Source organism: Nematolebias whitei, chromosome 5 (assembly GCF_014905685.2).
Source record: "Nematolebias whitei isolate Nwh7 chromosome 5, NemWhi1, whole genome shotgun sequence".
Classification (NCBI taxonomy): Eukaryota; Metazoa; Chordata; class Actinopteri; order Cyprinodontiformes; family Rivulidae; genus Nematolebias; species Nematolebias whitei.
In genome coordinates this window covers 28,653,494-28,668,338 of record NC_056502.1, presented here as the reverse complement: position 1 = coordinate 28,668,338, position 14,845 = coordinate 28,653,494, and the positions used below count along the sequence as shown (strand labels likewise).

The 14,845-nt window shown below is 40.9% G+C and overlaps 1 protein-coding gene across 1 annotated transcript in view; it reads right to left on the bottom strand.

Annotated features, from left to right (window-relative positions):
• The window catches only part of triob (trio Rho guanine nucleotide exchange factor b), a 94,902-nt gene that overhangs the window by 45,542 nt on the left and 34,515 nt on the right, over positions 1-14,845 (bottom strand). The window contains exons 16-21 of the mRNA XM_037676403.1: positions 7,945-8,064; positions 4,664-4,762; positions 4,491-4,583; positions 4,074-4,223; positions 3,871-3,985; positions 3,642-3,757 (exon numbers count right to left, since the gene is read on the bottom strand). Of these exons, the coding sequence (XP_037532331.1) occupies positions 3,642-3,757; positions 3,871-3,985; positions 4,074-4,223; positions 4,491-4,583; positions 4,664-4,762; positions 7,945-8,064 (693 nt within the window). The remainder of the gene's footprint in view (positions 1-3,641; positions 3,758-3,870; positions 3,986-4,073; positions 4,224-4,490; positions 4,584-4,663; positions 4,763-7,944; positions 8,065-14,845) is intronic.

Below are 14,845 nucleotides of genomic sequence, written 5' to 3'. Positions count from 1 at the left end.
AGCCAACATTTGATGAGCTGGTAGCCGAGAGTCTCAAAGGTCTGACCTGACGGACCGGAACTCACGATGGCCTTAGTTTGAATCTATGGTGAGAAAGGTGATGAGCAATTCTTCTTCTTATCATTTGTCTTCTTCTTTTTCATCATCCTTCTTTTAAATCCTTCTTATTTTTCATCTTTCTTCTTCATCCTTCTTCACCATTCTTTTTCATCCTTCTTTTTCACCATTCTTTTTCATCCTTCTTTTTCACACTTCTTTTTTCATCCTTCTCCATCCTTCTTTTTCATCTTTCTTCTTCATCCTTCATCTTTTTCATCCTTCCTCTTCATCCTTCTCCATCCTTTTTGTCATCCTTCTCATCCTTCTTTTTCATCTTTCTTCTTTACCCTTCTTTTTCACACTTCTTTTTTCATACTTCTTTTTCATCCTTCTTCATCCTTCTTTTTCATCATTTTTCATTATTCTTCTTCTTCTGCTACTACTACTACTAGTATCAATATATCCGCTGTCCCTCCTCTGGACATGTCCAAATCATCTCAGTCTGGTCTCTCTAACTTTTTCTCCCAGTTGTTCAACCTGTGCTGTACCTCTGATGATCTCATTAATCTTATCCATCCTTGTCACTCCTAAGGAGAACATCAACATCTTCATTTCTGCCACTTCCAGTTCTGTCTCCTGTCTTTTTGACCATGTCTCTGTCTCCAGACCATATAACATAGCTGGTCTCACCATTGTCTTGTAAACTTTTTATTTGATCTTTGCTGACACTTTTTTTTTGGGTCACAAATCACTCCTGAAACTTTTTAGAAACAGTTACACTTAAAATCAAAGGTTACATTACACAGCTGTTCTTTATAAAGAGCAGACTCCCCCCACCAAAAAAAGAGTTTTTGATGCATTTTTAGACCTCAGTTTCAGAATGTCCTACTTAGTGTCGACTTTTTGTACTTGTAAACTGGGCCTGGAGGTGACACTGCACTGACCCACGGTGGCAGAACTGGTCCAGTCAAACTGTGAAACCAGAAAGCATTCTGGCCCCGGGGAGAAAACCTGGAAAGTCTTAGAATAGTCGTGTTCTAGAAAACAGCGATGATGTCACCAGGTTTTCTTGGCTCCGTGTGTGGAGCTATCTGCACCACGAGAGGGAGACAAGATGATCATTTACCTCCACGACCCAGTAACACCAGTAAACACGTACAGAACTTAAAAGTTATGGTATTCTGTCTGAATAAAATAAGTCCACATGTCTCTTTGGTCATGAAGTGTTTGGATGCTTCTGAAAACAGAATAAAACAAACTCTACAAACAAATCCTTTTTCACAGAGGAACCAGGTTCCTCCAAAAACCAAAACAGAGAAAACCAAGCTGTGGTTGCACGGCTCAGCTCAGCCTGAGGGGGAACCAGTGGGTTGAGATCATTTTTGGAAAGTCATTGTTGCATTTAAATTTACACAAGTGGTATGCTGATGTCTCCGTCTCTGACAGGTTAGTGAATGTTAGTAGTTTTGGAGATGAGTGTTTTTCTGGACAGGAATTGAAGAGAGAATGAAGTAAACCATAATGTTTTTGGTGCAAGATGTTGAAGTAAAGGAGCTACACTGACGAGAAGAACTGGGTATGTGGGGGGTGGGGTTCTTGTCTGAGGCAGAGCAGAGTGACAAATCCTGGAAAGTGGAGGAAGACATTTTATCCACCACCATATATAATGGTGGAGCCAGGGGTGGCCAGTGGTGGCTGAGGTTACCCAATCTGTTGCGGAAGCACGATCCGTAGTGTCGGCTCATTTGTGCATGCTCTAAAAGCAATACTTCCAGGTCTTATGGGTGATGTAGTGCTGCTTCACTTCACCACAAAGCGGTGCTGTTTCACCATGGAAATAATGATAATATTGGTTTATAATCATCCTGCTTTATTTCAGTGGTGATGAAGAGTTGTGTAAATAAAAACAACCACTTTATGCTGGCTTTGATTAAGTAATCCTTTGATTGATTTGATTAATTATTAATTAATAATGTAGCGTCCGATACACTGCCGAGATGGTGTAGAGGCAGGGCAGCCGGCTCGGGACCCGGAAGTCCCAAGTTCGATCTCTCACTGCACACCTCGTGGTGTCTCTGGGCAGCACACCTTATCCCCCCAAAATGCCACCTGGGCGCTTTCAATAGCTGCCCACTGCACCACCTGGTGGTGGATGGGTTATATGCAGAGACTAGTTTCACCATTGAATGGAAACATACAGTGATGACAATGTGATGACATTATTATTATTATATAATATATATTTTTTTTTTGCCAGCCATCTAGTGGTGGTTTTTATTTACACAACTCTTCATTAGCACTGAAATAAAACATGCACTTAAATTAGTGGTAATTTCTTAATGATTATAAACCAATATTATAATTATTTCCATGGTGAAACAGCGCAGCTTCTTGAAGATTAAACCGCTGCTGACCAAAAGTAAGACTGTTTCTTGTCCCCCCCTTCCTTTTTTTTTTTTACAAGAAATATATTAAAGCAAAACAAATTTTATATACAGTATATCGGACGCTAACTTATTAATTAATAATTAATCAAATCAATCACATGATTACTTAATCAAAGCCAGCATAAAGTGGTTGTTTTTATTCACACAACTCTTCATTACCAATGAAATAAAGCACAACGATTATAAACCAATATTATAATTTATCCTGATGCATGCTCAATAATCCAGGCAGAAAAATCTAAAGAAGTTAAATCTGGTCCTCTGGAAATTCAAAAAACAAAAACAAACAAAAAAAAAAGTAGAAACGTTTCGTCTTTCATCCGAAAGATTTCCTCAGTCTGAGGTGCTGTATTCAGCTCAGTCTCTTAAATAGCACCTTCTCAGAGTGGATCAACCAGTTTGCTGCTGACAACCAAAACCAGCTGCTCACATGGTCAAGAAGGACCATCAGCCTAACAATGGATCATTAGCACACTGATGGCTGTTTACTACTCACAGAGGGCTGAGTGATACTAGCAATAACAGCATTGTAAGAGGGGGACAGTTGAACACAATATTATAATTATTTCCATGGTGAAACAGCGCCGCTTCGTGGTGAAGTGAAGCAGCGCTACATCACTCGTGCGACCCAGAAGTATTGTTTGACACTACGATCATGCTTTCGCAACAGATTGGATAATCACAGTGGCCTTGGCCCCCATTGATTAATCTTCAGCCACCCCAGTCATTTGAGGAAACTTTACTTTGAAGCAATATAAAAACTAGAAAGAATAGTCTCTTCAAATGATAGGGGTGGTCAGCTGACATATAAATATATGGTGGTGGCCATCTTGAATTTTGATGTAACCCATCTTTTTAAAGGACCTTTTCTTACGCCTAGATGCAGCCACAAACAAAAATGGAAGTCAGTATCTCACTTATTTTTCACGTTATCATGCTCACAAGACAAACAGACAGACAGAGGGCATTTCAAATTCTCCCCGTTTGAACTGTGACGGGGAACGACAGCCATTTTAACTCTGTCATCTTTACAAACTTTCCACTTCCTGGACATTTGAGCTGAGCTGTCATGAAGAAACATTTCCTGGACATTGCACACAAAAAGAAAAAAAACACACATGTCGTATACTAATGTGGACCCAAACAGGAACACACCTGTTTGGCGCTCCTCTCAAACACCACATACTGCTGGCACTGGTCCAGCCTCCTCTTCCTCATGGTCCAGAAGTGAAGGACTCTGTTCTCTCTCTGCAGCAACTCGTTTAGGATGTCTGGACAAACACAAACGCATCATTTACTCAAGACTTTTGGATTTCAGCGAGTATATTTAGAATAAAACTAAACATTAAATTAAAACACAAGTTTTGATTGGTTGATGACTTACTCTTGACCTGAGTCTCGGGGGCTTTGACGTGGGACAGCAGGCCGGGCATGTTGACGCTGTTTCTGTGCAGGTACTTCAAGAACACGTCGGCGTTGCGCCTGGCTAACGTGCAGGCCTTTACACGTGCAGAGGGAGAGAATTATTAACACAAACACCAAATAAAAACATTTACTTTTCTATTTAAACTGAAAAATTGTCCTCACTTTGAGGAAAGCCTCCTTCTGCTCCAGATGTTTGCTGATCATAGGCGTGACGTGGTCCGTCTCGCAGTTTGGGCCCAGTTTATCAGCACCGCCACACCAGTCCTCTTCCCTCTTGTACTCCTGCTCCAGGCTTTCTAACACGCTGCACACCTGACACACACATACACACAAAGGCTCTAAACTAATGCTGCAGTATTATTCATGCAGAACACGATCAACTTAAAATGTCGTCATCTGTGCACAAGAAACTAGTACTTTAGTGATTTAGAAGTGCAGAATTAGTTTCACCTTCAGATTATCTAAAGGGAACTTAAAAAAAATGAAAAATTAAAGTCTGATTATCAGAGGTTGGAGTCATTTTAATCTCAGGGACTTTAAGTTAATCTCCCTCCATCCAGCACAGACAGACAGAAGTACCTGCTCGGAGGTTTTGTAGAAGGCCACAGATGCATTAACCAGTTTAAGCCTGTCCTCCATCTTCAGCATCAGCTGCTGCCAGTGGTCCGCCACCTTCAAGACAGACAAAACCAGAGTTTTAAAGACTTGACCGTTCAGTTGTTTTTCCGTAAAGGTGAGTGAAATTAAAGAACCTTCTCTGCACAGTCTCTGATCATGTCCATGTCGTAGTGGTTGGCCTGGAGGAGGGCCTCGGCCTTCTGCTGAACCTGCAGCGCACTCTGATGGGTTTTCTGCACGGAGGGAGACGAAAACACAATTTAACAACAACATAAACAAACGGTACACCGAAGTCCCCCGCCGCTGAGGGATTTGCACAGTGAATGTTTGTAGTTTTGGAGATGAGCGTTTTTCTGGACTGGAACTGAAATGAGAATGTAGAAAAACCTTAATGTTTTTTTATTCAAGATATTCAAGTGGAGGAGCTACGCTGTCAAGAACAGAGGAAGTGTTTAAAATTAGTTTTGTTTGTTTGAGGTGAAGTTTGCATGTTCTCTCCGTGCATGCGTGGGTTTTCTCCGGGTACTCCGGTTTCCTCCCACAGACCAAAAACATGCATGTTAGGCTGATTGGTAACTCTAAATTGTCCCTAGGTGTGAGTGAGAGAATGAATGGTTGTTTGTCTCGTTTGTCTCTATGTGGCCCTGTGATGGACTTGCGACCCGTCCAGGGTGTACCCCGCCCCTCGCACAGTGATTGCTGGACATGGGCACCAGCGACCCCCGTGACCCAAAATGGAACAAACGGGTAAAGAAAATGGATGGATGGATGGATGGATGTTTGAGGTGACGCAGAGTGATGGACCCTGGAGGGCGGAGGGAGCTTTTATCTTTTTTCCACCAACAGCTGCAGTGGTAGAGCCAAGGGGTGGCCAATGGTGGCCTTGGCCCCCAAAGATTAATCTTCTGCAACCCTAATCATTAAAGGAAATTATACTTTTAAGTTAAAAAGAACATTAAAAAAACAAACATCTTGGCTTCTGTTCTGAAGCGGAAGATGTTTCTTGGACCATCTGGAAGGCTTATAAGTTCTAAAATGTCTTAAGTGTGTGGAGTTCACAGCTTTAAAGTACTTTTTAGAACAGTGTGTTAAAATCTTTTTGGAACACAAACTTTCTGTCATTAAAACTTTACACCACCGGGCCGAACATGTCCCCACAAAGACAGAAGGAACAGAACTGCATCAAAGAAGTTCTCCAAACCTGCAGATATCGTAAGTGGACCTTTGTCAAATCAGCAAACGAATCCAAAAAACATGCTGCAAAACTGAACAGAGAGAGGAAAAAACACAAAAACATTGTCATCCCAGATGTTGCTGGAGGATCTGAAAAACTCTGAAGGATTTTCTCCAATTACAACATCCCGGTACATTTTAAACCAAACAGGACCATCAGATCTGTCTGATGTGGTGTCTGCAGGTCAGTGCAGTGAGGAATGTTCAGACCTCCATTATGGAGAAACTAACCAACCTCTCCACAGATGCATGGTTCAACACCAGAGAGTACTTCAGACCAGTGGTCCACCTACACGTTAAGGATAAGGAACACTCTGCTGAGGACCAAAAGTGGTCTGCTGGGTGACCACACACCTGCGTCTCTCACTCCCTGACTGCTAACGCAAAGAGAGGCAGACAGAAGCAGATTAAAAAGTAAGCCTGTAACAAGCAAAAATTGTAGGTCAAATCTTAGATTCTTGAATCATGAGCAGCAGAAGAATCTGTTGATGACACAACAAGCTTTTATTACCCCTGTATTGCCACTGTAATAAATGTTACATTTAAGTTACATTTATTACCAGACACAGATGCACTTGCAATAAGTATTGGTATTGATATCACCGATGCTAGCCTGAATTTTACTCAGTATCAGAACGGAAACCCTGGTATCGAACAACACTACCCTCAAAGAGATGAGCACAAGCCAAGTGACAGAGGAGGAACGCTGTTTCCTAAAGGGACAATTATGCCATCCACCACACCTCTGACACCCCACCCCCACCACCCCGGATCTAGATGATTCACATAAATTACATATTTTAGTCTGCAATCAGCAAATTTCATCAAAAAGCAACAAGTTTGCAGCTATGGGAAGTATGGATGTGCGCTCTCTGTGTTCTGGGTGGATTTCAGAGAAAATTATAATTCCTACAGTAATCAGAGTCAAACTGGGTGAGACAACAATACCTACATGTTCATGTATAATTTGTGTTTATTCTAAACAGAACTGTTGGATTAACAGAGTTTCATTGAAAAGGCTTTGACCTTTTTATACATTTATGAAGTTGGAATGTGTGGCATTAATTATGAGTTGGGCATTTTTGGACAAAAATGTCAAATTTATGAAACTTCAACGTTGACTGTGTAAAAACCATAAAACATATCAAATAGCCGGTTCAGGGGCGTAAAGTCCAACTTTCTGTGACCCATTTTTAACTTTGATTAATGCTCCTGTTGTGAAGTTTGCCCGAGTTACTGAGCTCCAAACAGAGCCGGGTTTTCTCTTCTGTTTCTGCTGCCATGGCCGAGGTTTTGTTTAGTGCAAGTCTGTTTAATAACTTCTGTAATGTACAATATACTGCTGCCACTTTTCTCCATGGAGACGCATGCTGTGATTTATAGATTGCTTGTTTTATTTCAAAGCTATGTATCAAGAAATAGGACATTTTTAAAGAAACTGGAGCAGTGAAGCATCTTAAAGCGTTTAAAGGTTCGTCCTGAGCTTTAAGCTTGTTCCAGACAGCAGACAGGTGGAGAATGAGGAACTCTGCAAAGGCTTTATGTCTTTAAGTAATGTCTGACTACTGCAGTTAAAGTGGAAACTCCTGCGAGAACAAGAGGAATTCTAAATGGCAGCAGGTAACTCCTTTTTAAAACAACATTTCCTCATGACATTGTTTCTTATTTTTAAATGTCAGCAGCACTTGATCATCAGTCGACGCAGGCTATTATTTCAACTACGCTTTCGCTTTCCTCTGCCCACAGGACCCGCTGTGGGTGTCGGGGATTATTGTCCATTCAAATAATCTACACCAGTCATACAGGAAGGTTTGTTCTGAGTGTGAATCTGTGATGCAAACAGAAGTAGGTCAGACATGGGCCTGCATGACAATGAGGCGGTTCTGATCGAGTTCAAAGACGAGCACCCCGCACGAAGGAAGGAAGTAAAACTGAGACGTAATGTAGCAAAGAGACAGAGAGATGAGTCATTCATTCCTCCACTCCGTGTATATTTTATGTTGAAGTGAAGAAGAGGAAACAGAGAAGTTTGTTTTTAAAGATAAAGGGGTTGAAGGAAGATGGGAACAATAAAACAAGATATATCAAGGTAAATATGGTGAAAGGAGGAGGTGAAACATTAAATACAACCACACAAATTGTATTTCTTCTGTTGGAAGACAACAATAAAGTTGAATTTCACCTCTATAGCATGTTGAAACTGTTCGTGCTCCTTCTGCAGCTGCTCAGCTTCTTGTAACGAGCTGGCGGTGATGAGGCCGGCGCTCAGCATCGACTCTCCATTACGGATCCAACCCAGCACCTGCAGCACACACACACACACACATTTACTTCTTTATTTTACCCTTTTCATTACCTAGTGTTGCAGTACTCAAGACCGGTCTTGGTCTCGAGACTGCTCTCAAGACCACATTTTGATGGTCTCGGTCTTGTCTTGGACTTGACTGCATTTGGTCTCTGTCTTGTCTCGGTCTCGGACATTGAGGACTTGGGATTTTATTTCAAGACCTGTTAAGACCACAACTGTGGAAATATCACTAAATTGCCAGAATATTGTCCAGTTTCTTTGTTAACATCTTTGTTTTTATTGGATGCAAAACACACTGATGCTGAAGATGGAGGACAGGCTTAAACTGTGAAATGCACTGGTTCAAATCCAAGCGATAACGTGACTCATTGACAAATACATTTTTTGTTACCACTGTCACGCCCACCCCCTTCACTTGCACACATCACTCCCAATGTTGCCATCTTGGTTGGGTTACTGCCAATTGGGCGGTTTTCAATCTGATTTTGCTGGGAACTCTGGGAAGATTTTTGCTGGATTGTTGCATTTTGCCACATATTGTTAAATTACCTTGGCTTGTACTGATGTGTGTTCATGTTCAAACAGTAAATATACTGTAACAATATACTGATTGGGCGGATTTTTGTGTGATGCGGTGGTTTTTAACAGATTTTTGGGCTGGAACACCTCGACTCTATCTGGCAACACTGGAAGAAAGTGAGAAGTGAATGTCTGGGCACAGGAGAAGATGTCTGCCAAATCATCAGTTATAAAATTTGGTTATTTAAATCACAAAGAATATATTTGTAACGAATATCCATTTATGTAGCTTTTTTAGGTGTATATCTACTACTTTAATGAAACCACTGTGCAACTATATGGTTATCCTTGGTCTTGAGTTTGGAGTTATGAAGAGTGTTTTGCCACTGCAGTTTTTTAAGACTTGGCATGTGATAAAACTGCTTCCAAGTTAACAGTTGTGTAGTTTTATTGTTGAATCACATGAAGTTAGGCCACTGAATGTCTGATTTCTTTGTTTTATAGCTTTGAAAATGTATAAAAGCTGATATATTCATTCAAAAGCAAACTTAAAGTTGCAGTGTGTAACTTTTATAAAAAAAAATTATAATAAAATTTTATATTTTATTTATTTTATTTGAGGTCTTGGACCCTAAAAGTCTTGGTCTTGTTTCGGTACATTCTGGTCTTGGTCTTGACTTGGTCTCAGGTTAGTTGGTCTTGACTACAACACTATCATTACCTACTGACATGTTTGTTTGATTTTTCTAAGCAATTTTACATCAGAACCAAAAGAAATCAGCTCAAATCTGTAATTATCTTCTTTTATTGAAAGCTGTTGTTTAAATCGTCCCTGTCAACAGATTAACAGCTCGACTCTGTTTAAACTTCCAGACCTTTTCATTTAATTTTGAACCTTTTCTCTGCTCTTAATAATCTCCTAATCTGCAGCTCCACAGCCCCCACCTCACACACACGACCTGAGGGCTTTTCATTGGGTTTGCTCAGAGTTCTGCTGGCCTGGTTGTTGCCAAAGGGCAGACTCACACAATCACCTCTCTCTCTGTGACGGTGTGGGTGACGGCAGAACCGTAAGAGAGATGATGCAACACACTCCGGTTTTCATTCCATTACGCTTCCAACGCCCTGAGGTGGGGAAAACTGCACATATAAACTATATAAATATTTAAACATATAAACTATCTAAAAATAACTCCTGCACTACCACAGTAGTTTACCTGAAATGTGTCTTGTAATAGAGACATAAAGAGGAATATGTCAGAAGGTTACCCTCCATGAAACGATCAGTTTAAATCCTAAAACTAGGTCATTTTAGTCCTGCGGTAACGTCTGCTCAGAACTGAAGGGCTCGCCGTCATCTCTGCAGGAAGCAAACATCTGTGTCCTGTAACATGCAGCAAACGTTGCATCGCCTCGTTGCAGCTCAAACCTATTATTATATTTGTTATTTTTCTATTTAACAGTGTAAGGTTGGAAAATGGAGAGACAAGTTATCTCTAAAAACAAGGATGGTAATCGAGGATCGTGTTTTAACAAAGATATGGGGGAGATGTCTGTCACTCTTTTAATGTGCTGGAGCTCCAAGTCAACCCAGCTGAGGTGAGATCCCCTCCATGCTCGCTTTGTTTCATGTTGCTGCAGGACTTCAGCATTACACAGATTTATAGCAAAATAAAAAAGTTCTTGTGATATGTTTGAGCCTAGCTGGTTTATATTTAGAACCATACCCTGACATACCATATTTTTTGGACTATAAGGCGCACGTAAAATCCTTTAATTTTCTCAAAAATCAACAGTGAGTCTTATAATCTGGTGTGCCTTATGTATTAATTATGGTTGTGCTTACTGACCTCAAACTGGTTTTATGTGGTACATGCCGCTCAAAAATCTGTCAAAATGTCTTAGTTTTGCTTAATGCGCCTTATAATCTGATGTGCCTTATGTATGAAAACAGACCCATTCATTGATATTGCGCATTATAATCTGGTGCACTTTATAGTCTGCAAAATATGGTAACTATTCTGCAATAAATGTTAGATAATTTACTTTTTTTGCAATAATCCTGATGACTTTGTTTGTTCAAGTCATGCAGTTATTTTATGTTCACTTGAATAATGTTCTTTCTTCAAAGTGGGGCCTGACAAATAACGTGAGAGCCATAAGGAGACAATCCCAAGCCAAAGCCAGTTCTGGGTCAGTCCTGAGGTCTCCTGAACATGCCTGAACCATCTCAGCACCAGGGATATGAAATAATTGCTCAGTTTCCATCTCAGTGATTGAAGGCACAGTTTAATTAGTTTTAGATTCAGATCTATAAATTAGTAAATGCAACAACTAAACACGACCAAAAAACCCATCAGTTATTGTTCACCTTACCATCATACTGTCACAACCCTCTGCGTGTGTAATTTGATCTCCTTTTGTTTTTAATTTATATTTGGGCTGCTAGTTTTAGTTTTTAGATTCATTTGTTTTGTTTTGAAGCATCAGCAGCTGAAATTGCTCCATGCAGGGGTCGTGCTGTAATTACACTTAGCTGCTGAATGGATGCAAGGGAAAACATCACCTCTTTATATGAGATTCACCAAAACAACAAGACAAATAAAGGGCCTCTTAATGTGAGGCTACAATGTTTTTTATTTTTATATTTCCAAAATGAGACAAGCTCCAGCTGGTCTGATGAGAAAAAAATGCTGTTTTCCAAGAGAAAATTATTACTTAGTCTATCTATCACAGGTTTGTTTAGACTTTTACATCATCATAAGACAAGCGATGCACTGATGTCCCCCACTGAGAGATTTGAACACTGAATGTTGGGAGTATTTGAGATGAGTGTTTTTCTGCACTGGAACTGAACAGGGAATGCAAATAAACCTGAATGTTTTTGCTGCAAGATATTTAAGTGGATAGGAGTTGCAGTGAAGAGGAAAGGGAGGTGTGTGACAGACCCTGGTGAGTGGAAGGAGAAACTGTATCCACCACCAGGTGCAATGGTGGAGCCAAGGAGTGGCCAATTGTGACCTTTATCCCCATAAATTAATCTTTGGCCACCCCAAAAGTCACCACAGCCGTTTGAGGAAACTACTTTTAAGCAATTTAAAAACTAGAAAGCATAGTTCCTTCAAATGTTAGGGGTGGTCGGTTTACTTAAATTAACGGCGGTGGCCATGTTGGATTTTAATGTGGCTACCCAGTTTTTGATTTCCTTTCTCACACCTAGATGCAGCCACACAACAAAATGGAAGTCATCCATCCATTTTCTTCCGCTTATCCGGGGTCGGGTCGCTGGGGTAGCAGCCTAAGTAGGGAGGCCCAGACTTCCCTCTCCCCAGCCACTTGGTCCAGCTCCTTCAGAGGAATCCCGAGGCGTTCCCAGGCCAGCCGAGAAACATAGTCCCTCCAGCGTGTCCTGGGTCTTCCTCTGGGCCTCCTTCCGGTGGGACGTGTCCGGAACACCTCACCAGGAGGCATCCTAAACAGATGCCCGAGCCACCTCAACTAGATCCTCTCGACGTGGAGAAGCAGCGGCTCTACTCTGTCTCTCCCAGATGATCGAGCTTCTCACCCTATCTCTAAGGGAGAGCCCAGACACCCTGCGGAGAAAACTCATTTTGGCCGCTTGTATCCAAGATCTCGTTCTTTCGGTCACAACCCAAAGCTCGTGACCATAGATGAGGCTGGGAACCTAGATCGATCGGTAAATTGAGAGCTTCGCCTTTTGACTCAGCTCTCTCTTCACCACAACAGACCTGTACAGCGCCTGCTTCACTGCAGATGCTGCACCTATCCGCCTATCGATCTCACGCTCCATTTTTCCCTCATTCGTGAACAAGACTCCACGATACTTGAACTCCTCCACTTGGGGCAGGACCTCCTCCCCGACCCGGAGAGGGCACTCTACCCCTTTTTGGCTCATGGCCTCGGATTTGGAGGAACTGATCCTCATCCCGGCCGCGTCGCACTCGGCTGCGAACCGCTCCAGCGAAAGCTGTAGATCACGATCTGATGAAGCCAATAAGACCACATCATCTGCAAAAAGCAGAGACGTAATCCTAAGGTCACCAAAACAGATCCCCTCAACACCTTGGCTGCGCCTAGAAATTCTGTCCATAAAAGTTATGAACAGAATCGGTGACAAAGGGCAACCTTGGCGGAGTCCAACTCTCACCGGGAACAAGCCCGACTTACTGCCGGCGATGCAGACCAGGCTCTGATACCGGTCATACAGGGACCTAACAGCCCGTATCAAAGGGCCCGGTACCCCATACTCCCAGAGTACCCTCCATGGGGTTCCCCGAGTGACGCAGTCGAACGCCTTCTCCAAGTCCACAAAGCTCATGTAGACCGGTTGGGCAAACTCCCACGCACCCTCCAGGACCCTGGAATGGAAGTCAGTACCTCACTTATTTTTCCTGCTTATTATGTCTACAACATACACGGATGGGCGGCATTTCCAGTCCCCCCTCTTTGCTCAGTGATGGTGGACAAAAAGTGTCTTCACATAGTTGGAAAAATGTGGGAAAATATAAATAAAATCACAATAGTTAATATTTTAAAAATAAATTTACATTATGATCAATGTGTTGCTATTACATCATTAATATGAGTTTATGTGGTTGCTGCCTCTGACTGAGATAATATATAGTTAAAAATAAGAAGTTAAACCAACTAATCGTTGTCTTTGTAACTTTTGCAAAAACTGATTTTTGTTTCAGAAGTCCAAAAATAACTCTATTCAAGAAATTAATCAGCTCCTTTCTCTACCTTTTATTAATATTTCTGAGTGGACATGTCAGGCTTCAGAGAGTTATCATCTTGAGTTCATCTGCTGTAGACATTTTGGTACCACTTTACAATAAGGCTCCCCTTATAGATGGCTAATAAATGTTTATAGATACATTATTAATTCCTCTATAAGCACTTAATAAATCATTAATAATTATTTATTATGCATTAATTAAGGGTGACCAACAGACAAATCTGACCAGTTTGTTGCCAAATAGTGAGACAAATCTGTTCACCTATATATTTCATCTAGAGTTGTTATATTAAACATTTCAGAACTACCTTGTAAGCACAATAAGCATTTGAAAACCTATTTATTTTAGGATATAATATTAGTTGTAGATACTTAAAATGCAGTGATAAAGTGCAATATTTTATGCTAAAGAAATAGGTTTACAAATGTTTATTGTGAGTACAAGGTAGTAACTTAGTCTCAATATTTAATGTAACAACTCTAGATGAAATATATAGGTGAACAGATTTGTCTCACTATTTGGGAAAAAACTGGTCAGTTTTGTCTCTCTGTCACCCTTAATTAATACACAATAAGCAGCTATTAATGATTTATAAAGTGTTTATAGAGGAATTAATAATGTATCTATAAACTATTCATTAGCCATCTATAAGGGGAGCCTTATTGTAAAGTGGTACCGACAATTTTTACAAATTTACTTTGCATTCTGCCCACAAACTAACACATTTTAAATATTTTATCTTTGGTGGCTAACTTCCTCTGGGTCACAGTTATAACAAAATATTAAAAAAAAAATAAAAAAAATGAAGAAGCCGTGATTAAAAAAAAACAAACAAAAAAAAGATTTCTGGTGATCATTTCTGGTTTCTACATCTGGTTTGCTCAACTTTTAGTGGTCTATGAGCGACATGTGGCTGAAGCTGCAGGCAGAACCGAGTTCAGTCTGTTTGGAAACAATTTAATAACTGCAGAAAAACGTGTAGTTAACAGAGTTTATGAGCTGTTGTGGAAATAAAATGTGAGCACTGTGTTTATCATAAAACTCCCCCCTGAAGGTACAAGTCCAATCTTTTCATCAGGCCCAGTTTTGGAGGCTGAAATTCTGCCTCTGGGCTGTTTAGCTAGTGGTTTCTGTGGTCAAAACGTAACACATGTTTTCTGTTTTTCTGTTTTCATTTTCCATGCGTAGCTTTCTTTTGTTCAAGTCTTGATTTACGGCCTGCCTCCGGCCACAGTGCCTTCTGTTTTCACCAGATGAGTAAGTTTGTACTCCCTCATCAGCCTGCTGCCACACCGTGAGTCTCCGTTTGGGATTTTATCTTCAACATCTACATTCACATCATGACAGCATCTCCGTTTCTCTGCAGCTTGCTTAAATCTCCGCAGCACAAAAAAGAAGAGACAGAGATACAGAAACAAATAGAAACAGAAAGAAAGGTATCAGGTAGACACACTATTGAGCCTGTATGAGTCATCTGACTGCGGTCGTGTCGGGGC